The sequence below is a fragment of the Phoenix dactylifera genome, chromosome 4, assembly GCF_009389715.1.
Source record: "Phoenix dactylifera cultivar Barhee BC4 chromosome 4, palm_55x_up_171113_PBpolish2nd_filt_p, whole genome shotgun sequence".
Classification (NCBI taxonomy): domain Eukaryota; kingdom Viridiplantae; phylum Streptophyta; class Magnoliopsida; order Arecales; family Arecaceae; genus Phoenix; species Phoenix dactylifera.
In genome coordinates, this window is record NC_052395.1 from 28,709,392 (window position 1) to 28,737,260 (window position 27,869).

The 27,869-nt window shown below is 37.8% G+C and overlaps 1 protein-coding gene across 1 annotated transcript; it reads right to left on the reverse strand.

The window, feature by feature from the left end:
- Positions 1-2,825: 2,825 nt before the first annotated feature.
- Positions 2,826-27,225, reverse strand: LOC103714428 (lecithin-cholesterol acyltransferase-like 4). The gene is made up of 11 exons (XM_008801670.4): positions 26,748-27,225; positions 26,002-26,093; positions 24,197-24,315; positions 23,490-23,625; positions 23,324-23,375; positions 15,100-15,200; positions 13,656-13,838; positions 13,300-13,457; positions 12,989-13,043; positions 9,621-9,674; positions 2,826-3,503 (listed from the first exon to the last, which is right to left on the reverse strand). The coding sequence occupies exons 1-11, from the start codon at positions 26,986-26,988 to the stop codon at positions 3,117-3,119; spliced, it is 1,578 nt and encodes a 525-aa protein (XP_008799892.1). The 5' UTR covers positions 26,989-27,225; the 3' UTR covers positions 2,826-3,116.
- Positions 27,226-27,869: the final 644 nt, after the last annotated feature.

A 27,869-nucleotide genomic window follows, 5' to 3' on the forward strand; every position in this document is an offset into this window, starting at 1 on the left:
CCAAAACACATCAAAGATATATACGCTCATTTCTCCAACCAAAGGCATAAAATTTCTATATCATGGAATAAATCTTATACCTCCAGATTCATTCGAATAATTTTTTTTTTATCCCTTCACAATTTATTCCAAAACCAAGCAGTACCTAAATGGAAAAAGTAAGTATTAAATTCTTGAGATTGATAAATGAAGAGAACTAACTATCTAGAGAAATAAGTTTGATGGAAGCCTATTAAAAGACCAACACTCATCAAGAGAGGAAACGCCCTTTCATCGAGGTTTAGCTGGCTGATGGGATAATGAGTACTGCCACTGAGAACAGACAACAAATGCAGCAGGAGTACAGTCCGCTGGAACGGGCGCGGTGGCGCTTAGCGTCCACGGCTATCCACACGAGGTGCTGGCTTTGCATCCTTCTGTTCATGCTTGCGAGCATTTTGGTACTCGCAAATGATTGAAATCTACTGGAGCTCTTTTCACCACAATTGCAAGAATTCTAGGCTGATTTTTCCTTTCCTTTTTCTAGATCCACTTGTGCTATACCTATCCAACTGCAAAATTTAGAGTTGCATAATCTCTTATTTTGTAAGCATGAAGGCATGAGAATTGGGGCAAGCACCCCACAAGAAGTTGATATCTTAAGATCTTACACGTTTATATCACACGTGTCTAAGTTTTTACGATCTCATGCCCAGACAATTATACAATTATAGCCTTCAGGTACTATTTCTAGTTTTTCTATAAATTTTTTATTAAAGAGATAGTATTAAATTTTAGTTAGATTAAAATATTTATGGTTGAGTGATTCTAGCATGAATTATTACTCGATCCTATTTCTAATATAATTTTATACTAAATTTAATGCCTGAATTAGGATGTCATTTCCTATACATGTTTTTAATACATTGTATGAAGGAGTTGGCTTTTTTTTACTACATTAATAGAAAATTCTCGAGAAGAACTTGATTTCCAAGATGAAGGGTTCTTCAACCCAATTTGCCTTTAACTTATAGGTTGATCTTTGAAATTTAAACCCAGTGATCAAACTGCTCCTCACTTTTCATGCAGCATCATCACCAGTTACCCTAAAAATATTGAAAGATACGAAGAAAAGCAAAACATCTAACTAGAGAATAAAAAGAAATGGAAATTAATGCTACTTCGAGACTTAATGTTTTTGGTGCTGCAGATTAGGGTTTAAGGGACAAATCTCGACTTCTCATGGCTATCAGTTAAAAGCTAAGTGCTTTCTTGATTGCCGTTGATTCATGAATTTTACCGAGAAGATCTCTTTCTATTACACCCTCATTATTCATAGAATACTTTGGAAGATCAAGTGAATTGGCTCATTATTCATAGAATACTTTGGAAGATCAAGTGAATTGACAACAAAAGAAACTCATTGTCTGGTGGTGAACACATGCTCTAACTTTTGGGAGACACAACGGTAGCCATGACTGGTACGTTTATGCAACTTCAGAATGGTCTCATGATCGTCCCCTAGAGCATTTTGGTGCAACACCAAGTGCCCATCGCTTGGCATTGGTTCTTAAAGAAGCAACCTGTGTAATGATGGTGGTATTGGTGGTGATGACAGACAATTCTAGGCACCACCAAGGTGAAATTGACCTGATTATGACTTTGGGGTGGTCGTTGTATACACAGATAATTCCAGATCTTAAAAAAATACGCATTAAATGATTTTGATACACCATAATCTCTTAAGTTTGGAATGACATTCTTGCTCATCGATATGTGGCCTAGGAGCAGTGAATCAAGTTCAGTAGGAATCCTAACCACCCGTAGATCATTTTCGTTCTGTTTAGTAAATTTCCCTGCCGAATCCTTGTGCATTTTATTTTGTTATAAAGTCTTCGCTATAGATCACAAAATATAGCTTTGCCAAATGACAAATAGGTTGGACTCGTGTGAAAAAAACTATAATCATACCACGTTAAGCTTTGGCTGAACTATTTGAAGCTTGCTACATATACCCATAATTGCTACAAGCTTTTCCAAATCCTTATAACTCTTATACAATATTAACTTCAGTATTTTTTTTTCTTAACCTTTGAAATTTTTTTTATTCTCTCTACTTATTGAGCCTTCTTAAAATTTTTGTTTTACATGCTCATGCCAACTCAGTCGGGTGATAATTTATGATGCAACCCCCGCCAACATGATCTCCAGCTGACCAAGAGATAAATGGGTTTGAGTTAGCATAAATAGATCCACACGATACAACACATTTTTTAAAATGGGGAAGGTTCAGGTTTAGTGTCTTGGCCTGTCTAAACTGTTTTGACCTGTTCAGTAATCTGGTTAAGTCAGCACCATTACAAGGTCGATTCATTTTGAAGACATGTTTAATCTATTTAAGACTTGTTTAACTCATTTAAAACTTATTTAGCTTACCTGATCCAAAATGTTGTAATGAAGAACTTTAACAGACATTTATACACACATGCTGTTGGAAGTATTTCGCACCAAATACTTCCCATGCAAATCAGTATAGTTCTTTTAAATCAAAATTTTCAGTCATGATTTAAAAGACCTATATTGCATAAAAATCATAAATCATCTTACCTTATCAGATGTGCACAAAATGAACGATAGCAACACAATAAACCAAAATGCTTTATCAGCATAATAACCGGAGTATCCAAGCAACTAATGTTTGAACTAGACTTCTTACTATACTAACCAAATTTAATTAATTCGGATGCTTATAAACTATAAATCAAACCAAAGCATTGTATTCACTTAACGTATTGATAAAGATTAGGAAACTATGAGATTTTTTTGGTTTCCAGACAATTTAGACAAATTTTACATCATGATTAATGGAGTGGATCTTTATTTCAAAAGGTTTACATAGGAGGCATCTTGGGCCAATGCTTCCAAAAGCATTCTACAGGACACTGGCATGTTCAGTTTACAGTACATATAACATAAATTATTTGTGACTTGGATAGCTATAAATTACATATATACCATATAGTTCCTCAGTCATATTAAGTGGGTTTGATTCCACGACTGCTACAGTCACCATCTCAGTAAGTTTACCCATGGGTAACGTAAACATCGGCCAAGGATATTATACAGCTAATGTCATTTTACCTTGGTGCTCCAAAGTAAGACTCTCTTAGCTCCACAAGCTGCTTCCCTTCACTCTGAGGATGAACAACAGTGGCCTCTGCCTCTGCTTGCGATTGCACCTTTCCGTCGTGTGAAATTGATAAAGCACCCACCAGTAATGGATAATCAGCTACTTCCTTAGAAGAAGAACTGCTGTTTGAAGATACAACATCCCATTCCTCATAGTGCCTCTCAAGCTCAAAGGCAGTGGGAATAATCACATAATCATTTAAAGGATTATAATAAGGATCAGGTTCTCCTGCATTCAGCCACTGCTTCAATATTCTGAATACATGACGGCTGCTGATTATTCCACGATGATCAGCAGGAACTCCAACTCTCGCCACTGCATCGAGGCCATCTGCCTGCATGGAACATTACCCATGTTCAGATAATATTGGTAGCTTGTATTGGTAATATGAGATATCACATAATTGGATAATTAAGTATAAACACTTTTGCTTGACTGAGTAACTATGTAGCATATTTAAAAACTGGATTGCTACTATATGAATTTTATGCCCAAGTAACTTAAATATGAGATATGCCATGCCTGAAAAGTGCAGTTATGAACAACAGTCAACCTTCATTATTTAGAAGATAGGTTTTTTTTTTGTATTCGACATTGTGAAATAATTATGTGCAGCTAGTTGGATTCTTTCTTTATTTTCCCTGTTATATTATTTAAAAAATACTAATGTATCAAGAATTTATTTATTTAGTCTTACACAATTCAAATGATCGAAATTACACCATACGCATTGGATTAGTTGTGTTTCAAACTCTCTGCAATGGAACTATATCAAAGCAACCAAGGTTCTTTCTGTTCCTACTCAATTATTTGTGGTTCTCAAGTGAGCAAATCATTTTAAGCTACTATGATCTTCATGAGAAACTCCTCGACATATTATGCAATTGGAGAATAGGGATAGGATTCTTTTGTAACTCTTTTCCTAATACTAAGCATCAAAATATGTCCAGAATTACTGAGACTTATGTGATGCACAAGTTTCCCTATCATTATGGCCTATAACTTGTGGAATGTCCAGTATGGAAAGGGTTTGATAACCTATTTTATTAATCATTTGTAGATTCACAATTCCTTTTCTTGATTTCTGCTCTACAATGTCAATGATTTAGGACAGCATCTGATAGATTAAGCAAATAAAAGACATCATAACTACATAAAAAGAAAGTGAACAGATATTGACATGCTGTGAACAAGCAAATACAAAGAAGTAAACTTACACACATACAGTCACACATACATACAGCCATACACGCACACGCGCACAGACACATGCACCTACACACAACACCCAACCCACCCACCCATGCACCCACCAATACCATGCTGATTCTTTGCACTTCTCTGTTACATTATTTTTCTGTTCAGCAGATCTAGCTTGTGGAGTAGTAAAAGGGATAGATTGATCAGGCATCCCCAGAGGCACTAAGAACATGTAAAGTTCAACTAAGATAGGGACCAAAGGTTGAACAAGCCAACTTAGATAGTTTCAGACCATCTTTCGTATCACTGAAATTGCACAGAATTTATGAACAAGAGAAGTTGGGAAAGCATCCAATATCTAAGAGAGAATGGTTTGGAAAAGTGTGATTGAAGATCCATGTTCTAGTATTAACTTTATGAATAATTCATGTCAAGAGATTTAAATTTGATGGAAAAAGACTTTCTGATTTGTCATAAGAGGAACTGCCAAACAAGATTGTGAAATTAAACAAAAGGTGTAAATGAAAGAAACCATGAGAGCTGATAAGAAATTCTTGTTGAAAGGAAAGGTAGTCTGGCCTGGCTAGCCGGTCTTTTATGCGAGGAGAACAACTATGTCTTTTTCACAGAGAAACATCAAATGCCTTTCTGGAGGAACAACTATGTCTAGAAACAAGTATATTTCTGAAGGAACATCATGGGTACATTGCTTTGGCCTCCACAGTGTTTCTTTCCTCATTCTTGTAATCTATCTTCTTCTCTAATAAAATCCGGGTGACCCTACCTCCCTTTCAATAAAAAATTTAAATATATATACATACAGGTAGATTGTGCATGTTGTTTGTTGCTTCAAGGCTGAGTCAGAATCCCTACACTATCTTTTACATGCTTGATTTGATTTTGAGAGGACAGCTGGATCAATTCTTTCAGGCCAAAACAGGACCACAAAGATGCAGAATTATGGAAAAAAAAAGTTTGCTATTCACACAGAAGATCACAGTCATGTTTACTAGGGCCGGTCATCAAAGAGAAAGGGGAAGGAGGGATCAGGCATTGAAACCAAATTTAGAGGGTATAGTGACGGAGAAAAACAAACTTACAATGAATGTTGATCAGAAAAGCAAGAGCCCCATATATGTGTATATATGTATGAATTGATTTTTGAGTATTTGTAGAACCAACATACCAAAAAAAACCCATTGTAGGCAACTTCAAAGCATGGCTAAAGTCAAGGTCCACCGAAACGGTACCAGCACCCATACTGGTCGGTGGCTGGTTCGGTATGGTACCGAATCGGTATTGTACTGACACAAGATACGGGTTCCAAACCAGCATGCCAATTTTTTTCCAATATTTTTAGGTTTGATTTATTGGTAATATTTTTTTTAAAACTTTTTCGATGATCTTAAATATAATTTGATGTTTATTGATGTTTCTATGATCTCGATACAACTTAAATGATGCTTCTAGATGTTTTAGAGTGATGCAAAACATAAATTGATTAGTGAAATATTGCATGCTAGAAGAAGCAACATAAAATATCTTAAAATTAATTAATGAGATACAAAATATAAAATGATACAATCAATTACATATATTTAAAGTACAACATACATACCAATATCTAAAATCTCATCGAGTGGCAATGCCACTCGTAGCTAACCGAATCATTAGCATAATCAAGAGGCATATCAGTCCACCCCTCTAACCAAGCAGTATTGTAGTCTTGTACGCTCATCCCATAAAGAAGACGCTTTGAGTTATAACCTCTCAGATCTTTCACTGAAGCTCTGATTTTAAAAGATGTCCTCTAGCTGATAATACGACAGTGGAAGGACCCATCCAAATTTGCCGGTAACAAAATCCGACCTGTAAGATGCTCCGAGCTGTGTGGAATAATAGCCACTAGAAGATGATGCCTCAAACACACCATATCCATATCCGCATTCGTGTGGATCATAGACTGACTATGGCTTCAAGTAATAGGATCAAATATATAACTCGGAACTTAATATATCTATAGATCCTACTCCACATGCGAGATCATCTGCTGTTCCATCATGTCCTCCTATATGCAATCGTATCCTCGCAGGATCTATCAGATTGTGCATCGCGGTCTCTATCCTGTGTCTCATAAATGGTGGTCTCATATCCTCCACTTTTCTCCTGGCCAGCAGATCCATAACCACCAGAACTATCGTCGTTGCTCTTTCTGGTCTTTGAATCTGAGTGAACCAACTACTCCATACTCTCCATCGGGGCTGCAACTGCCTTTCTTTTTCTTTTTTCGCAGTGCTGAGCAGCTACCTGCTTACCCTTCGTGCCCCTCTCTTTTTCGGCGTTAAAAAAAAAAGATGAGGTAGGAGAGGAGAAACATATCTTGTCTTGGGTTGGATCTTCCTTGAATTGTAAAAATCCACACATTTTTTTGGCTCAGGAGGGTTTGAAGAAATGGTGAAGGGCCTTCTTAGGCCTCCTCACCACTTAAAAAGAGAGGAAGGGAGGAAGAACCGGTTCGGACTGGTTCTGACTCCCACAGTCGAACCGATTCGGTCCCCCGCTGGGTCGCTCGGTATAAGCCCGAATCGAGCAGTTCGGCCTGGTTCGGCAAACCATGGTTTAAGTATCAACCTATGTCAGCCAGCAGAAACCATACGATATCGACCCAATCGTATGGGAACCAATATGTCCCCATAAGATACATGGCACAGGTGTTGTCCTAACTCCAACAATATAACATGTCCATACAGAGCATACTATACTAGTAAGATAGATGTATAAGACTTGATATTGAGGCTTAAGCCATGCTTCCAAGGACCTATACTTTGCCAAAATATGACACTATGGTTGGTGGTTGCCAACTTCTAACAATGCTCTAAAAACTATTTTGACAATGGCATTAGCAAGAATATGTATGTGGATGTAATCCTTGAATATTCTACTGGTGTTTAGATATCAACATGTTAATCTTTCACTATCATCTGAAGGTTTTTCCATATAAAGCTTAAGAAGCATTTTGATACTACATGACTAGTAGGGAAAGAGATAGAAGGAAGCATAAGGAATGTTCGCGTCTCATTGCAAGGCTCATTTTGAGTTTTGGGTCATAGGGCGGGCAATGCAATAATAAGGAGGTTCATGATACAAGAGTTATGTGGTCATTATGGAGGTAAGTATGCCATGACATGGAGAATAAATATAATAATATGTACAATTCATAGATAGTATAATGCATATAAACACTAAGAATCCCATTATTGTCCTTTTAACCATGGTTTGCTTTATCAAGCCATACCGCCTAGCAATGTTCGTCGTCTCGGTATCGGACCCCGTACCAGTACCACACTCGCATAGTGTTGGTACGGTATGGTATGAGATTTTTTTGGCATACTGAATGTCAATACGCCACTCATATCGGATACCGGTATCGAACCAATATGGTACGGTATGCCCCATAACGCTAGATTCGAGCCAGTATGGCATACCTTACTGCCTAGTATGGTGCATACTGTACTATATCTGTAGAATACGAAGACTCCAATGCCCCTCGTATAAGTGTCAGTAGTAAGGCATGTACCATATCAACACTTAGTATAGGATATACTAGTGCAGTACTGATATAGGATCCCATATAAGACTACAAAAACCTTGCCTTTAACAAGGTTTCTAAAAGTAATTTTAATAAATTAGCAGTAGCTATAGGTAGTGAGGGGGGCGGGTCTTGCTACAATGATAAGATTGCCCCATTGTGATATGTTTCTTACAGGTTTACGACATAGAAGCAGCCTCTCTGCACATATAGATAATGTTGCCTACATCTCACCCTTCTCAGAACCTATAGTGGCAAGAGCCTCTTGCCCTGGGATGCCCTATAGCTAGTAGAGAGAAGTCATGTAGGAGTTCTCTAAGTGAGCTTGAACACGCTATAGAAGGTTCTAAATAAGCCCTGGATATGTTTATTTTCTTTTCTTATAGTTAAACTTAATTAACTCCTAGATTAATTCCTTTCATGTAACAAACAATTTCAACTAATGTTTTTTTGGCATTTAAGCTATGTAGGTGGTCATCCAAGCTATCTTAGACTCCACATAAAACTAAGCCTAATAATTGTCGAATGAGTGGTGCAGTGTGTATTTAACTGAATTGGTACGTTAGGTCGTGAACCGGTCATAATTGGCTCAAATTGAGTAGTTTAGCCAAGTTTTATGTGGTACTAGCTCAGTTCGCCAGACTGTACCTAACCTAGTGGATTGTCGCAACCCCTTCGACCCCTCTCCTTGAAACCCTAGTCTCCCTCTTCCCCACCCCTATTGCCTTCTCCTCCCCTCACCACCACTCACAACAACACCACCTCATCATGTCTCTGCTTTCTAAATAAGCTCTAGATATGTTTATTTTCTGTTCTTATAGTTAAACTTAATTAACTCCTAGATTAATTCCTTTCATGTAACAAATATTTTCAACTAATGCTTTTTGGCATTTAAGTTATGTAAGTGGTCATCCAAGCTATCTCAAACTCCACAAAAAACTAAGCCAAATAATTCTCGAACAAGTGACGCTGTTGCATACTATATGTTTGGTACAATGTAATACCAACATAGTACGTGAACCGTATAGGTCGGGATACTAGTTCAACAAACCTTGACTAAGGCCTAGTTTGGAAGTAGGTTAGCAGCTCTTATTCCTGAATTATCCCAACTTTATCCGAGGATAAATGCCAAAAAGAGCATTTTAACCCTTAGAGCCATCAATCCTTAATAGTTTGGTCAAACCATGGATAAGGTAGGGATTTCTAGTTCTAAGGTCCCAAAATTCCCCATCCCCACTCTTTATCCTCTCTTGATTAGCAAAAGCTCCAAAAATGCCCCTTGCCAAAAGTAACCACAAGAATGAGAACATTCTCGTATTTTTGTCCATAGACAAAAATAGTGCTATTAGTTTAATTTGGTCATGAAATGGGAATAAAAAATTATTTGAACCAAAAAATCATTTATCCCAGCTTATTCCCTCTTATTATGGACTTAAATATATCTATTGGGGATAATAATGAATTATACTAGAATTAGCTATTTCGTTTCCAAACTGGGCCTAAGGGGTAAGATTAACCATGAATTATCTAGCCATCTTGCTATTTTTTTATACATAAAGTGACCTAACTTTTATTTCTTGTTTTCTGTTAGTTATAAATCTTTCAATATAGAAAACATGTTTATTCATCCAAAGTAATCGCTGATTGTAAAAGATATCATACCTTTGCTGATTCAGCTGGAACCGTCCCATCACCATTAACACATATATACTTTGCCTGTAAATGTGTAAGTCAAATTCAGATTTGCAACTACTGTATGAACACATATTTGTGCTTAACAACTTAAGTTACATTCAATTCAGTGTTGAATAGAAAGCTCAAACAGATAGTATAGATATAACCCATGAAACACAATCCCCAAAACATGTTTACACTTCGGTTTAATGAGAATGATAGTACTTCTCACCAGAAACAAGAATTACAAGACAGTTGTTTTACACATTCTGGGCAAAGCAATGGTATTATGAATTTGTTCCTGGCAGTTGATATCCAAACGCTAAAAGTTCCTACCATCAGTGAATAACTTGCATTATCTTCTGGTGTCGGAAGAGAGCTCAATTTTGCCAAATTTTACCAATGCTCCAGTGACCAAAATATGAGGTTGCACTATCCTCAGGGTGAAACCCCAGTTTTCATGTTATAAACCATGGAATTTTCAGTGGTCGACATGCAATGCTTAATATAACACCATCCATTTTCAGGTAAGGTAAACCAAATCATCTTCTAAGAGTTTTCCATCACTATGATGCTGCCATGAAAGCCTAGATCAAGAAAGTTCATCTCTAGTTAAAATAGTACTAGATAAGCAAATCAGTAAGTAGTTTTCTGAAATTGTCCTTTTTTTCTTTGAAAGGAAAAATTTATCCTTAATGCAGCAAAGGAATAATTTAGTACCATCAGAACTAAGGATGGAAGGCAAGGTTTGCCATACCGCACCAAATTAGACGATACAGGATATATCGTACTGTACCGATTCAGTACCAGTATATGGTACAGAGGGTGTATCGATCCTCAGTACACCAAAACCAACCCTATACCGTACCAAAACCGACCCCGCACCATACCATACCGACATAGTGATTGAGTGGCACCCGTATGAGACCCAGTACCGAGACGACATAGCTTCATGGAAGGTATTTAACAATCATAGTGAAGGTATTCATACTTATATACCCTAAATAATTACGTATTGATTGCTTCTTATGTCATACTTGAATATTGCTTGTCGGCCTTTAGCATTATTAAATTATCACATCAACCAATTCACAAAAGCACACTTTCCTTTTTTTCTCTGAAAGGGAAAATTTATCCTTGATGCAGCAAAGGCATAATTCAGTGCCATGAGAACTAAGGATGAAAGGCAAGATTTGCCATACCGCACCGAACCAGATGGTATAGAATATACTGGTTCAGTACCGGTAGATGGTATAGAAGGTGTATCGACACTCGATACACCAAAACCGACCCCATACCATATCGTACTAACATATTGATTAGGTGGCACCCGTACGAAGTCCAGTACCGAGACGGCATACCTTGATGGAAGGTATTTAACAACCATAGTGAAGATATTTATACTTATGTACACTAAATAATTGTGTTGATTGCTTCTTATGTCATACTTGAATGTTGCTTGTGGGCCTTCAGCATTATTAAATTATCATATCAACCAGTTCCCAAAAGCGCACTCACTTACTTTTTACCTCCATAAGTTGGCACTAAACCAGGGTGAAAATGAAATATATTGTATCCTCTATTTAATCTCATTCCTACACCTACTCCAATTTTGACTCCCAGCTTCTTAAGATAAGCATCACTAATCCACATTTCCTGAAATTTGGAACTAATCATCATTCTCCTTTGTCAGGAAAACCACTCAAATGATTGGTAAGATGAATATTGTTCTTAGATTGCTATTGACATAATTGGAGTTTTCTGTCACAGAGGATCTCTTTTCTAAAACTTTATCTTCAACAGTTAAATGGACTGTTATAGTTCAACAATAGGATGTAGCTGATAAATATTCAGGAATGACAGTAGTTAGAACTTGTTATGTTATATCATAATTAGACCTGCAAATTGGTCAAGTCATCCCATGACCTGACTGAGTCCAGACCTGATTAAACCAGGCCCGACCAGGATTTTTAGACCTGTGGGTTGGGTTATGAGTCATGTTTGCATCAAAGTATGACCTGTTTGATGAACCAGATTGGGTCTGACACTGTCAAACATTAGATGATCTGACCAGCCCCAGCATGACCTTATTTAACCGAAAAAATCCATGTTTTGAAATATCTGGGCCCTCCATCATTCATCCTATTGGATATTTTGGACTTGTAGGTTGTATCTTAAGGTTGCTTATCTGTACATTGAACGCTCAATTCAGGATGAATCACGTCCTAGTTGATTACAGTAGTAATAAAATTCTGCAGCAACACTTTCTAATTCTCGCCATTTGCTATTCATGTCATCATTTGTTTTCTACTATGCATAAAATGATAGGTGGACATTTCATTTATTTCAAATCTAGACCAAACCTACACCAGACCTGACCAGGACCCAAACGTAATAGTAAAAACATTCTGCAGCAACACCCATTTCTAATTTTCACCGCTTGTTATCCATGATATCATTAGTTTTCCTTCTACGCATAGAAAGAACTAAGCTAACTTTTCATTTATCTTAAATCCAACCTGACCAGGACCCAGATGCATTAGGTTCAGCTGGGTCTTGCTTGACCCAGCTAGGCCTGTTTCCATGGGTCTGAAAATTATCCATGGACCATGGGCGCAAGTCTCAGATCAAGATCCAAAAGGAAACCATGAAAATCTGTCATGCTTAATCTAGTTGGGAGTCTGTGGGCCAGACCTGGTTGCCAGCCTAATCATACTCGACCAAAAGTTTCATTCGAACAACAAGATACCAAGTCCAAATAAATAATGTGGATGAGTTTTTAGCTTAGCCAACAACAATGGTACACGATTAATGCGGAAAGGTAACGATTATTTATTTTGGAAAATTTGTGGAGAAGTTTGGGTGAAACAAATAGTTCATGACAAAGAAAAAGTTTTTTTTTTTATAAACGTTTTACAAAAACAAGGGCAAAAACAAATATTAACTAAAAATAGGTCTCAATACTTTTTGATAAAACATTCAAGAATTTTATAGTAATGTCGAGGATTTTGTGTTATACGAATGCTTTTTGGTTGTATGTAAAACAAAAAGGATAAATCTATGCATTATGCAATTTGATATATAGATACAGATCTATGAGGCCAGGTCTTTAGATAAAACCAACAATAAGTAAAATTTTAGTACTATACAATCAAATAGATCGAGCTTTTTTCCCTAATGTTTTCTGATCTAAACCAGATATCTGTAATTTACTTGCCAAAAGGGACCGATCATGTATGATTGATAAGTTGCCTGTGCTATAATTCTCAGTTAGTATGATCAATAATTTGCCAATTCGAAAGTGGGTGTCCACTGTAAAGTTTGATAAAACAAGCACTTAGCAAGTAAAGAATAACCTGGATTGATAACAGTTGCTTCAGATCTAAAATGGGCGATTCTTGGCTCCCATAGCTGCAGAGGAAACGGTGAGATCTCAGCGGGTGAATACAATCAAATGATAAAGAAAATCTTGTTGCAGATTCAATAAAAGATTGCTAGATATGGACATGTCTATTTGTATAGATATCCTGTCCACCGTTAATATGTATGGTGGGTTTAGAAAATCATCATCCTACCGTATAAGTCCGGAATAACATAATTGTTTCTCAGACAAAATTAGGCCTGTGAAAGGATGAGATACATTATGAGATAAGATAAAATATCATACCAAACAGTATGAGGTGTAGCATTGTCAGTCCCATATATATTGTAAAACTTAATTGCTCCAGGAACCTTAGCATGTGACAAGATTTCACGAGTTTCATTAGCCCATTTCAAAATCTCTAAGTTAAGTGGTAAAGGCATCTGCATTCCATTAAGCGCAACCTGGAAACAAAAGATAGGCGACAGAGATCATTGATGAAGCATACCAGATTTTTTAGACCATATAGCTTTAATATAGTAAACCAATATTATTGCTATGAAGGAGAGGAAACTTAATAAATATCGCCGAATTTAGGGAGGCAGTTCATAGCACACTATGCCTTGTAAATATTATTTTACTTTGGATACTTAATGGCTTACCATGTTGCTTGAAAGAGCTTCAATCATTAAAGAAACAGCTTCTTTTGGTTCATATGACTCCAGCAAAGTAATCGAATTGCCACAGTTATCATGCTTCTCTCTCCATAATTGGAGAAGAGGAATGTTGCCCCAACAAAACTGGGGGAAAGCCATCAACTCGTATATAGATGGGCATTCAATTAGCTGAAATAAAAGAACTTGTTGAAGAATTGATATCAAGGATATACATAAATGGGTCAAATAAATTAAAGAAAATAGATGGCACTGGAAAAAACAGCCTTCCTTATAACAATCTATATCTTCAATTGTAAATCAAGGAGTATAGAGAATGGTATGCTATGACAGAATTGGGTTCGCGACCAGAATTGGAATCGGAATCAGAATGGGATTTGCATACTAGTGAAAGTCCGGATTGGATTTTAAGAGATTGGAGAATTCTCATTCTCCCCCAAGATCGGAATGGGAATGGGACTCCCCCCAACCAAACAGCTAGAATGAGAGTCACTTATTCCCATTCCCATTCCAAAGCCCAACTCCCTCCAACCAAACATGCCCTTAATGTACAAAGGTGAAGAAACCAAATGAAAATGGAGATGGATCTGTCAATCTAAATATGACTTACCCACACTTCATTCTCCATTTCATTTTCCTCGTAATCACAGCAACCACACTATAGAAGTTTAATTTCAAAAACAAAACGAACTCTTTTTAATAAAATATTTTATCACAAATGCTTCCTTCTTAACAACTGATTTCTAAACCATGTCTGAAGGTCATAACGGGGGGAAAAAGGTGCAAAACTTGATTATAATTCTTACAACATAAATTTTATTTATGAATTTTTAAAAACATCCTACAAGTTATTTTGTTTTGTCCATACATGAGAAACTTAAATATAAACAAAATAAAATAAAATAACTCAAGAATTTCATCCTCCAAAGATGTAACTTTATCATGTACAGCAAGCAAATTCAATGTTTGTTCGAGGTGAAGATTTTTCACTAGTTTACAACCTTGCTGCTTCTTCCACAATAGATAAAGTCTCCAGCCATCTTCTAACCCCAGAATTGTCCTTTTGGCCCTATAATTAGTCTTAGAAATACTGATACAAACAGAGCAATTTGATTTAATGATGGTTATTATCTATATCTTTCATTTGTAGATAGGAAAATCATCATTTGGTGCCAAAATAAAACCAGGATGGAAAGAAACTAATAATTATATATACAGAGAAACCAGTTGATTTCCTGGGCTCCTTAAGAACTTGATTATGGTGCAGCAAAATAGCCAGTAACTGTAGAAAGGGCAGAGGAAGAGGTTAACTCTGTTAGCATTGAAAGGTTGAGAGTCTAGTATCCAACAAACTACATACTATCATTGCTAGTAGAAAATAAGGGACATAAAGAAAAATTATCAATAACAAAATGAAGGAATGGATATATACCAGTTGCTGCATGCTCCATTTGGAAATGAAAAAATTTCGTTCCCACCCTTCTACAAAAGACACTCCATTTAAGAGGGTAGTTGCAATATATCCGGGTGCACCTGTCAGCATATAATATTAAATCTTCAAAAATAGTAACTTCAAAATCTCTTGTGAAACTTTATATTCTAAATTCAGTAGGACGGGTAAAAGAAATTTGTGCTACCCCAAATCAGACCAACCTTACAGAAGAATAAGAACATTAGCTGAAGATAACATAGCACCTAAAGCTTTAAAGAGTTCAACATCATCAAAGGTGCTTGGTTATAAGTCTAAGTATTTTCACTACTAGTTGGTACTCCATATATATGTAAAAGCTCAAAGATCATCATACATTAGCAACACATAGTGAAATGAAAAGAAGACACCCTTACCTATAAAATTCTAGTCCTATAAAGAATAATAAGCTCAAATGCAACAATTGTTCAATACAGTTAGACAGAGAAGTGCAACATGAAAGCAAGTCATGATATAAAGCATACCATTTGGAAGGTCAAAATTCAAGAATCTATAATATTTAACTGTTGAAGATAGCATGCAGTTTGACCTACCCACCAACTATTCTTGCCTGAGTTATTATGACAGGACACTTTGCTTCCAAAGTTACGTTGGCCAAGAATTTGGCACTGATTTGCAGAAAGTTCATTAAGTTCATTAAGATCAGGAGCAGGTGCTAGACTATGTTCTTATTAGATGGATTATAGTTTGATTCACATGGCTGATTATACATAGATGCAACAAGCCTTGTCAATCAGTTGTATTTTCTTTGGGTTTTACAGAAACAAATTTACATATGCAAATATTATTAAAAAGCAACAAAGATCATCCCAGTAAGCTGTTCAGATATTCAAAGTATGTAGTTTAATACTTGAGTAGCATTCTTGAGATAATTAGAAAAGTTTTAAGCACCTAGGATGTTGCAAGAGGTTAGACATGATATGATCTAATAATTAATAAAGACACCCAAATTAATTTAAAATTTAAAATTTAAAATTTGTAAGTTATGGGCCTATAATGGAATAAGACACCCAAATTAATGCTTCCATTAGAAGAGATTTTAATGACTTCTTGAGCTCATATTATTATCAAGGTATCTGCACAAATAGTTTCATTTTCTACTTTCATTGCAATATCCTTTTTTTATTTTTTTTACTCCTTTTTTCCAACCAGAGTTTCCCTTTGATCAGTTTCTATCTTCTTTTCCTGCTTGCATCAGTATAAAATAAGAACTGCTCAAACTCAAGTTCATGCCCACAAGATGCTCAGTACCAAGCTAAGTAAAGGTCCCATTGGTAGAATCAAGGGAAAATGAAAAATGTGAATCAATCAGATTAAAGTACCAGATGATGAATCTAAGTTGAGGACTTGTTGGTTAAAAGATGAGCATCAATGCAAGATGAATAATTAACCATAAACTAAACACACTCAAAAATTTAAACATGAACTTTTAAATTATGTGATCATTGAATTTGATCTGGTAGGAGTAACATCAGCAATGTGAGCCATGGAGTCAATTTTGAATCTTCTTTGAGCATTTTAATATACTTGATGAGTTCGTATATTCTACCTAAATTATGGCTCACCAATCAGAAGTCATAGAAGTTAAAATTGGTTGCACATGGGTTGAGTGTCATCAATTGATTGTGCAGGCTTGGATATATAATTAAAAGCATTATTGAAAATAAATCTTTGAGGAAATTAAGCCCTAAAGAAATTATAAGCCTATTATTGTGAACAGTTTAAAGCAACAAATCTGAGTGGAGATCATCGAAAATAAATAGCCAAAGCTTAGATATTCTGCTAGCTTATTAAATTTTCAAAGTAAATACTTGCAGAAAAATTCAGTCAAGTCATTTTTTGTTGTTTATCAAGAGTAATAAAAATATGCAGAGAGGAACCTTCTTCTATAATGTTGATTATCTTTCTCCCTTTCCAGTACACTAGATGCACCCATTATTCAAATTTTCTTCTGAAATAGAAAGTGCCACCTAAAAATGTTATGTACTTTCTGTTTTCCATTTGAAAGAAAACACCAGAAAAAATAGCTGCATGTTTCAGCACATATCAGATAAAACCACTCCAATCTGAATAGGTGGTTTCAAGCAAAATCACATGCATATGGAGGGTATTTAATTATTTATCAGAATTCAATATTTCATTGATTACTAACAGAAAATACACATCTATATGTCATTGGTTCATTTAAATGCTTGGGTTTTTTGTGCTTGCATTTCAAGATATATCTTTATCACTTCATCAAGACCAATATATTAAACTTATACTATGTTATTCAATTTAATAATAAACATAACACGTCTCTTCAGCTGGAAATGTATCTCTGCATACATATAGTTGAACTACGAACAGGCAACTACCAATATAAGTTAGATGTGGGTAAGCTAGATGAAGCCATCTAATTTGAATTTTGCAAGTCCATATTACTGATTATAATCATCCTTTCATTCATCGAAATACTCATATTACCAAATTTTGTGCTCCATTTAATCAACTGATTTTTTTTTGAAATCCCTCAAGTGACAATTAAATAACACATTTGAAGATACATGGTAACTCCAATTTGAAAATATATACTATTATGTATAGCATGTGGTAGATATTAGATGTTATGCATTAGTCAAGATTGTTTAACTTCTTCGGCCAGTTCAACTTGCTGAAGATTGCAGCAGAGGTCAAGGACTTCAAACAAATGAGCTTACAGGATGTTCATGAGAAATGAGGAATGTGATGCATTAGATTGGATTGCGAATATTAAAGCCAAATTATGTCACATACACATATAGCAAGGCAAGTATAACTACATGCATAAATTTATAGGCATACATGAATGCATGGATGCAAGCATGCACACATGCATTTATTTAACATAAACATATGCACAAGAATGCATGAATGTACTGATGTGTGCACACAGGTAACAATATGCAACATCCTTGTCACGACCCCGCCTCTGCGAGGCACGTGAGGCACCTAGTGCCCACGTGGGGGCCACATGAGGGGGGAACACGGGGCTCCCCTGCCAGATATTGTCCGGTTCTGGGGCTTCACGCAGGCGTCCTTCACCCCTCCCCGGTTTTGTTTTCCACCCAAAACGCGTCTGCAGGATTAGGAGACACCTGCCTCATATGTCCAGGCTCTGGAACGAGTCTTTCCGATGTGGGACTATTGGGCCTCACACCCTTCCCACCATCGGATAAGAGCCATCCTCGGCTCTGATACCAAATGTCACGTCCCCGCCTCTGCGAGGCACGTGAGGCATCTAGTGCCCACGTGGGGGCCACATGAGGGGGGAACACGGGGCTCCCCTGCCAGATATTGTCCGGTTCTGGGGCTTCACGCAAGCGTCCTTCACCCCTCCCCGGTTTTGTTTTCCACCCAAAACGCGTCTGTAGGATTAGGAGACACCTGCCTCATATGCCCAGGCTCTGGAACGAGTCTTTCCGATGTGGGACTATTGGGCCTCACAATCCTGGTAAGAAAAACTCTGCCTGGATGTTGCCCAAAAACTTGGGTAACACTCAGAAACCTGGGCATGGCCAAAAATCATGATCTAGATAAGCATCGCCGACACTAAATGGACTCATGTTCCTATTTTGGGTCCTGGTATGTTTCTAAGTGTTGGATCTAAGGACGGCGGAACCGGTACCAGGCACCGTACCAGTTATCTGACGGTATGAGTCAGTACGGGCGCGTGTCATGCCGTGTCAGGCCCATACCGACACATTTTCTACGGTGGGGGAGAGGGAGAATGAGAGAGGAAGAGAGAGAGAGAGAGAACGGGGAAGGAAGGGAGAGAGAGGGAGAGGGAGAGGGAGAGGGAGAGGAGGGAAGAGAGAGGCCGGCCCTGCAGAGGTCAAGGAGCCTCTGTGCGGAGGAGGCGGAGGTCGGGGTGACGTTAACTTTAAAAAATTAAGTGAAGTTGGCAATGGATTTACCGACTTCAACTAAAAAAAAAGCAAAAATAAAAGGAGACCCCTCCGGGCCCCTATTTCGAACGTTTCACGTCTCTTCGGCCTCCGCCTCCTCCCTGCGGAGACTCCCCGGCCTCCGTCGGCCAGGCCCGGTCGGGCTCTCTTCCTTCCTCTCCCTCTCCCTCCCTTCCCTACTCTCGCTCGCTCTTTTTCTCTTCTCCTTCTTCCCCTCTGGTGAGGTGTCTCGGTTTCAATGGCAGAACTGTCCCGGTCCACCGCCAGTATGGCTCGAGACACTCCGAATCAGACAGTTCAGGATGGTTCCGCAGACCTTAGTTGGATCCTTTCCATATTTAAAGATATTTTTTTACTGTGAGGGCCCGGTCCATTGACCCGCCCGCACATGAATTGGGCTGCAAGCCCATGTGAGCAAAGGCTCACACAGCCCGCACACGGGAGAGGAAGAAGTCAGACTCTGAACAGGAGTCCTCTTCTTCCTCTGATCCAGCCGGGAGGAGGAGATTAAAGAGGACCGACCCTTCCATGTTTGAGCCCTATTTTCAGCTACAAAAGAGCCCTCCCGTTGATTCGGCTGGGAGAGCTCGCTGAAGGCAAGGTAAGCTTCCTCTCTTCCTTTCTCCGGTTGTTAGGCCACCATTCCACCTTGAATCCAGCTAGCAAATCGTCGGATTGATCGTGGACAAGCCTCCCCTATTTTTTAGCCAAATTTTGGCCACTGGCGCCACCGTTTCTTGATGTCGAGGCCTTAGTTAAGTCGCTTGGCCTCCCTACCTTCATCCCTGGTCGGAGCAAGACCTCCAGTTGTTGGCGAGTGGGCTCGGATCCAAGTGCAACCAAGCCAAGAATTATCCTATTTGGCCCTATTTTGAGGTTGAATTTGGCCGACCGGCCGCCCTCTGCTGCCCGCCACCGCCGCTTGCTGCTATCTAGTCGAACCACAACATTGTCTCCCTACCTTCATCCCTGGTCGAAGCTGGACCTCCAGCCGTCAGCGAGTGGGCAAGGATCCAAGTACAACTGAGCCAACAATCACCCTATTTGGGCCTATTTTTGGATTGAATTCAGCTGGCCGCCGGCCGCCCTCTACTACAAGCCACTGCCGCCTGCTACTACCTCGTCGAACACAACATAGCATCCATCATCCTGCCTTCCTTCCTCTATTTTGCTAAGAAAGAAGAAGAAAAGGAGAGAACCATCCCTCTCTTTCTCTCTCATATTTTCTCTCTTCTTTCTCTCTCTAAAAAGTCCCATGGATCCATGAACCGAATCCTATCCACCTATTCTACAGACTTAAGTTGACCCCCGCAAAGAGGCACTAAATTGCCCTAGTGCCCGAGCCACCTACTGGACCGATCACCCTAGCCCTGTTAAGTATCTCTGGAACCACTGATGATGAATCCTGTCGAATGACCTTGATCCTGATCGAGTTCATATCTCATGATTCATTGATTGAATTGCTTAGACCCGACCTGCCCAAAGCCATTGAATTCTACCACCTGACCGACTGTCACTTTTTCTTATTATTTTAATTCGAATAAAAATAATTCTTGCTTTTAATATTTTTAAATAGATTTAGCAGCTTCGCCTAGTGAAGTTTGAAGTCTTAAGATGGAAGAGGTAAGTAACCCCAACAATCCTTATTAGTTTTTAAATTTTCACTTATTTTTTGGTAATATGAATATATAAAAATAATATTAAATATTGACGAAATTATATTGTCTTAAAATCAAGAATCAAGCATATGATATTATGATGCCCATGGTCTGCTGAACCGATCAGTACCGATCGGTTCAGCCCATACCATACCGGTACCGACAAGCATCGGTACGGTACGACTATTGAAATCAGTTCCGACCCAGATTAGGTCAAAATTGATCGGTTCATGGACTGTACCGGTGAAAACCGGCTCGGTTCATAGCCCGTACCAGTGCAGGATGTTCTTCATGGGAGACAGTACGCTAAGTTCCACACGCTGTGGCACTTTTGGTACGGTACCGGTTCGTTTCGGTTCGATGCCGATATCTGACCGCACCGGTACGTCGGTACGGTCGGTACAGTGAACCTTTGACACCCATGATGTATTGTGAAATAATGGTTCCATGATTATTTTACCGTTAAACACTATTTATGAACTATGAACTCCATATTTATGAAATTTGTATTTTGTTATGAAAAGAATAATTTTATGATTATTCTACTATTAAAGATTGAATTATGGACAATAAACTCCTTATAGTCTTTTGGTGATTTATTCATGTATGATTTAAGACAATATGATTTAAGGAAATATGATTTAAGAAAATTTATTTTAAGAAATGACTATAGACTCTCAGATAGCTATGGACGACGCTCGCCAGCAGGTTATAGTAGCTTGGCATACGACCCTCGCCCAACGGGTTACAGTAGCTTGGCATATGGCCCTCGCCAGTGGGTTACAGTAGTTGGCATGATATTGATTGCGGCCTTATCACGACTATAAGGTGACCTTAGTATTTAGTCTGAGAATTATCATAAATTATTATATGAAAAGATGACAAATGATTTATGACTTTGTAAAATTAGTATGATTTATGATTTTGTCTATGCACTGAAAACTATATTTATATAATTTGCATGATTTATGCATATAAGCATGATTGATTTATGATTATATTGTTATTATGAAATGTTCTCTTTTATGGTGGTCATCTTTTCTAAATAATTTATTAATGTATGTAAAAACTTATGCTTGAATCGGTAAGATAGTAAAAAGTTTACTTACTGAGCTGTCGCTCATATATCTCTATTTTTATTTTTCTCTCTCCAAACGAATAAGATCGGAACATAGAGGTCTCTCCCACCATATTTTGATATACCTCTTTCACAGTGTTGAAATCACCCGCCACTAACCAGGGGCCTTGTACAACTTGACTGATTCTCATGAGCTCCCTCCACAATTCCTTCCTGACCTTGAAGTGTAAGGGAGGAATCGTCTTTGTTATTTATTGTTTAATTCGATCTGCTCATGGCACTGAACTGAACTCGTGAACTTCCAGCGTGGGTGAGGAACGAAGGATGATCCAAGCCTGAAGTTCGTGCTAGCAAGCTTGCCAATTTTGTAGAAGAATTTTAGTATTTTAATTAACTACGAATTTGTAGTTAATGATCAAATTAGACTTTTAATTATTATATTTTGTTTGTGATGGATTTGGAAATCTAAATGTAATGCTGGCTTCGTGTTATTGTGGGTTGTACCTCTCGGTAGCGCAGTCATATCATGCTCCGAATATGGGGCGTGACACTTACATAGCTATGTCCAAGTGTCATTAAAATATCTATTTTTACCTGAGCAGGTACTTTAGGCTAAATTGAAGTGTTAGGGTAAAATAGAGCATCTCAAGATATTTTATGACCTGTCTGCTGCCCAGCCAACTGCTTATAAAATAATGTGGTCTTTAACATCTAAAATACCTGAAAACCAAAAGTCGAGAATTGTGGAAGCTAACTACTTATTTAGAGGATAGAAAATAGAGTATATGATAGGAAGTGAGTGTGCCAACATGTATGGTAAGTCACAACTCACAAGAACTAAAAATAAAAAATCCACATTACTAACAAATGGGCACAAAATTCAACTAGTTCAAACAATTTTAAACCTCAAATTTAACTTGTTACTGAAGTCCATTCTGACCACTGAATGCCCAGGTAAGAAAGCTCCAAGTCATTTTACTTTAGGCTTTTAGGCATTTAGTTGCTGTAATTAATCAATAATGATTTAGATTATTTATTTAGACGCCCTACCATATATTCTGCACTGAAATGATCTGAGTCCAGATGCTACCAGTAGGATAATATCCTCTCTCTATGCACTAATGTCAATTAATGAGTGCATATGTGCATATCTATAGAAAAATCATTTTACTTGTGTACTTCTGTTTCGGTTGAAATCATTTGAAAAATGATACAAAAATACCTAAAACATTATGGCGTAAAGTTGGATTTATGTGCTTTAGAAGCTAAATTCTAATTCTTGCAAGAATTTGAATCACTCTTACCCTCATCTTCTTTATGGAAAAATTTAAAAGATTTTTTTCTCTCACAATCTCAGATGAATATAGTTTTCAATAAACGTATAGTGTGGTTCATATATATATATATATATTGCTCAGCTGCTGTTGAGTCTCAATTTCTCTTATTTCTTTCATGGTCAGTAAATGACAGCTAAACTGAACTCCTTACATGCTAGAAATTCTCACCTTGAAATGGTGCAGCAATTGCAATCCAGCTCTTCACATACTTCTCAAAAATCTGTCAGGCAAGGCAAAAAGTTCGAACATAAGATTGCCACCATGAATGGATCAAATACTGCAGAACATCCACAGGTGAAAGAAGTGGTTGACTTGAAGAAGAAAACACCCTCACATCACTGTGAAGACACATGAAGCATTTCACCAGCAGCCCACCCATAGAGTGACTTATAATGATTAGCTTCTTTCCTCCTGTTGAAGTGTATACTGCATCTAATTTTGAAGCAAATCTATCTAGAGTTTCCTGAAGCCTGATAGAAGAACAAGCAATTAAAGTACCCAAAAGGGTCGATGCACAAGGAAAATAGTGAAATGAAAATGTTCAATTATGCTGATATATATAGATGCAATCCCTGGCTTTTTGATGCACTAGGCCACTAAATGAGGCAGTCGATCATATACAAAATTTAGGATAACAAAAAGCTCATATCATTTAACCCCAGATGCATTTTTTTCTAAGTCCAGATCCTCTGTGGTGCCCGTTTTGCACCGCAGAGGGTTGTATGTGCCCAAATAGCCACCATGTCACCCATCTCAGGAGACAGGGCAGCTGTGCTTATATTGGGAATAGAGACCATCACGTTGAGGTGCCAAACAAGGCGGGTTGCTGAGATAAGCATCAGCCATCCATCTTCTACGATGGGTGACGTGATGGCTATCTAAGCACATAGAGCCCTCTACAGCGAAAAACAGGCACCATAGAGTCTCCGACTCTTTTTTTTTTGTGGGGGGAAGGGGGATAGAACAAAAGGTAAAGTTAGCTCATCCAATGATAGTGAAAAAAAACAAATTGTTACATCCATCAGAATCTTCAATGCACACCTATTACTTTGGCGGAAGTCATAGCCAAATCCAAAGAGGGTTTCACCCTCTTGAAAACCCCATTTGATCATTTCTTCTATCATATCATGATAATAACTAACACCATCTTGTCCAATGATCTGCAGGAAACAAATTAGCTTCTTCAAAAATACTAGCTAAGCAAGCTTCTTCAATTTGAATAAGTTTTAGAAACACATATCGGTAACTTGAATGAAGGAAAGAACCATCATGGAAACATTTAGAAAAGAAACTAGCACCAAAATATAAGAAATTAAATTGAGATTAATTAAAGAACATTTCTCACCTTGTCACAATCCAATCTATCTCCAGAATTATGAGTATGGAATTACCGCTGCTTTAAGTGAGGGAATGCAAACACAGAGGCAGAAAATTGAAGTGTTTATCTCTACATTAAACTTTAGTACACTATAGCTTGGAACCATTTACTAGAGTGTGACCTACAAGCTCAATATTGTTTCTTTTCGAGCCATTCTGAAGCTACTCTCTTATGACAAAACCTATTTTTTCCCTCTGTTTATTTATAATACATTGAAAGCCACATTATAGCTAGCAATATATGAACCTCATCTTTCCGTCATTGGTTCCTTATGACAAAACCTATTTTTTCCCTTTGTTGATTTATAATACATTGAAAGCCACATTATAGCTAGCAATATATGAACCTCATCTTTCCATCATTGGTTCCTTGTTATAAGTACAGATGATTCTAGATAGTCATCAAGTAGATAAAGCACATGAGGGAGCACATATCAATATATACAATTCTCAGACTATTAGTAGTATGTCCTCAATATACACCACATTAATACTCTTAACGAATGAAGGCTTGTAGAAACCTATTAGTCTTTCAATGTGGAATGAGCATGGGCTTATCTGTTTGCATTTGTTCATAATGTACCTCATCATTTTTATTTTCAAACATCATATGATTTATGCATGTATATTAGTCACCTGGACATATTTTAGCATCTTCAAAATAAAAAATATGACTTTCTAGAATATTTGTCATATATGTTGAACTTAATTCTTTACATGATTTGTTTGCTCTAATGTAATTTGGATAATTGCTTTTGCAGGAGACCTTTTCATGCAGTAAATGCATCTGCTTCCTACATATCAGTAGCAGCTTGGATTTTTAGTGTGACTTAAAATGCTAGATTGTTTAAGATGGAATGGAAAACAATTGAGAGTACAGCATGTTTTGTGACAGTTAAAGTAATGAAAAGTGCAAAACAAATAACGTAAAAGTTTTATTGATGGTGTAAATAACTAGTCATGCACGTTACAGGAAGGTCCCATATTTCTCCATGACAACATGTGCACGTAGCTAACATAGTAAAGCATGGTACATGTAACATAGCCAACTGTGGTTTTGTTACACAAAGTTTTGATTGGTGCAGTATCAATACTAGTAAAGGAGAAAAAAAGGATAGATAGGAGGTTGAATGTCATGGTTTCCCACCAGTTGCTTTCTAGACCAGTAATTTTGGGTGCTAGAGAATCTCTGTCTCAAAGCTTTCAAAGTTCATCTATATAGGAATTTTCTCCAGATATCTCTGACTTTCCAATTTGTAAGCAGATGGTGGTTACCCAAAGTCCCAAACCAATGAAATTTCTGTGTTAAAAAACAAGAGTTTTACTTTCCTGAACTAGTACCAATTCTAGATCGGTAGCCTTCCACATGTCCATTAGTTTAAACCTTTTAATACTAATTTAAAAAATTAAAGACTATAATACCTATCAACCCAGTGAAAGATGCGAGAACATGAAAATGAAAATTTTACCATGTCAGGATCCAATACATCAATTGCATATAGTCCATATCTGTCTTCGGGCACAACAATTCTTGTTTTTTCGTCCAAGGACACTGTTTTACCTGCTTTGACATAATGAGTTAGATGTAGATCAGTTGCAAACATACAAAAGAGAGACACTTCTATTTCTCATGTAATTGCTGCACAATTTGTTGCCCCTTGGTAGAAGTGCTACACATTGATGCTAAGCAAGTAAGCATGCCAAGTAGCATAAATTCTAGACCAAGAAACCCATGCAAATAGTGGATATTCAGAGCTAATTGTTTATCAGAAAATAGTTATGAAAAATTTCCACCTTGGAAGACAGTTTTCTCAACTCCAGGGGAAGGATTTGCACCAACTCGGGTTAATATCAAAGAATGTCGATATGCAAATATGCAAAGATAAAAACTTCATATGTAAAGTTGATAGATTTCAGAGGTCATATACTCATGCCAAAGAAGGGAGAGGAAGAAACAACAGACAACAACCACAATACCAACATCAGCAGCAGATAAAATCATAAAATACTTAAAAGAGTACAGACAGAAAACACAAAAAAGAAACCAAGAATCATTAACTATCTACGAACAGTTGGACTATAAAGGTATATAGTCATCAAAGAATCCATAACCAATTCAAGCATTTTTTCAAGAAACCAGCAAAAGAAAAAATTAAAACAAAAGGAACATAGTTAATGTCGTTATTTGTAAAGAAAAGGAGAAAAAGTTACATACCAGTGGATGGATCAAAGCGCGACCAAAGCTTGGTTCTGAACTCGTAGTCGGCGCCAAGAATTCGGACCCAGACCCGCTCGGCTCGGCCGCTCTCATCGACAGCATTCAAGATCGAGCCGCCGATGCCCGGGACCAGCAGAACCGGGTCAAGATCCGGGTCGACGGAGGGTTGCTTCTTCTTTTTAGCCTTCAAGAACAGCTCATTAATGGACTGTATCAGCTCCTCCACCAGCATTGCCATCTCCCACCACAAATTCCAGGCCAAGAAACCCCACCCTTAACTCGCCAGAAAGATTCAGAGCCTAGTACTACAAACAGCCGCAGAAGGCCTACATGAGATAGCAAAGAGAGAGAAGGGATTTGGGAGGAGGAAAGGGAGGAGAAGAGAGCTTCGGTGAAGGGTGGGGTGATAAGGAGAAGAAATCAAGAAAAGATAGTGGCAGAGAAGACAAGCAAAAAGGCCGAGAGGCGGGGGAAAGGGAGATTGTAACGTTATGCTGTTGAAAAAGACAGCAGTGGGTTTTTTTTCTGTTTAACGTCGCTAGTCCAAATAGACACGTCCAAGCGTTTCTTAACGGGCACACGACTAATCGGCACATGGTTTCGTAAAGGATTTTCTTTGAACGGTTGTGATTTTATTAGTTGATCAAATACGTATTTATATGGATGATCCGATTTCAACTTTCTTTCAGGCTATGTAGGTATGACAGCGGGCACCCTTTCCCTTGCCGCAGGATGTGGTGTCGGTAGAGGACCTGTTAGAAGAGAGGTATTATATGCATCTATATGGCATATCATATTTGGCTGGACAGAAATGTCCGCACCTTTGAGGATAGAAGATTTCCATCGAGGGCTGTAGTGAACAGAGCTACTCGTCTAGCGACTGAGATCATTGCCACCACTCGAGTATCCCCACCGGGGTGGGCTAGGGACATATGGGGTTTCTACTTTGCTGCCACAGCGCCTCGAGTGACTTTTGTCTCTTAGGAACTCTCACCCCCTCGCTACCTCAAAGTGAACTTTGACGGCAGCGCTTCGGCAGTTGGAGATAAAGGAAGGATTGGGTTTGTGATCTAGGATCATGAGTCCAGACTAGTAGTGGCAGGCAGGCGGCGTACCTAT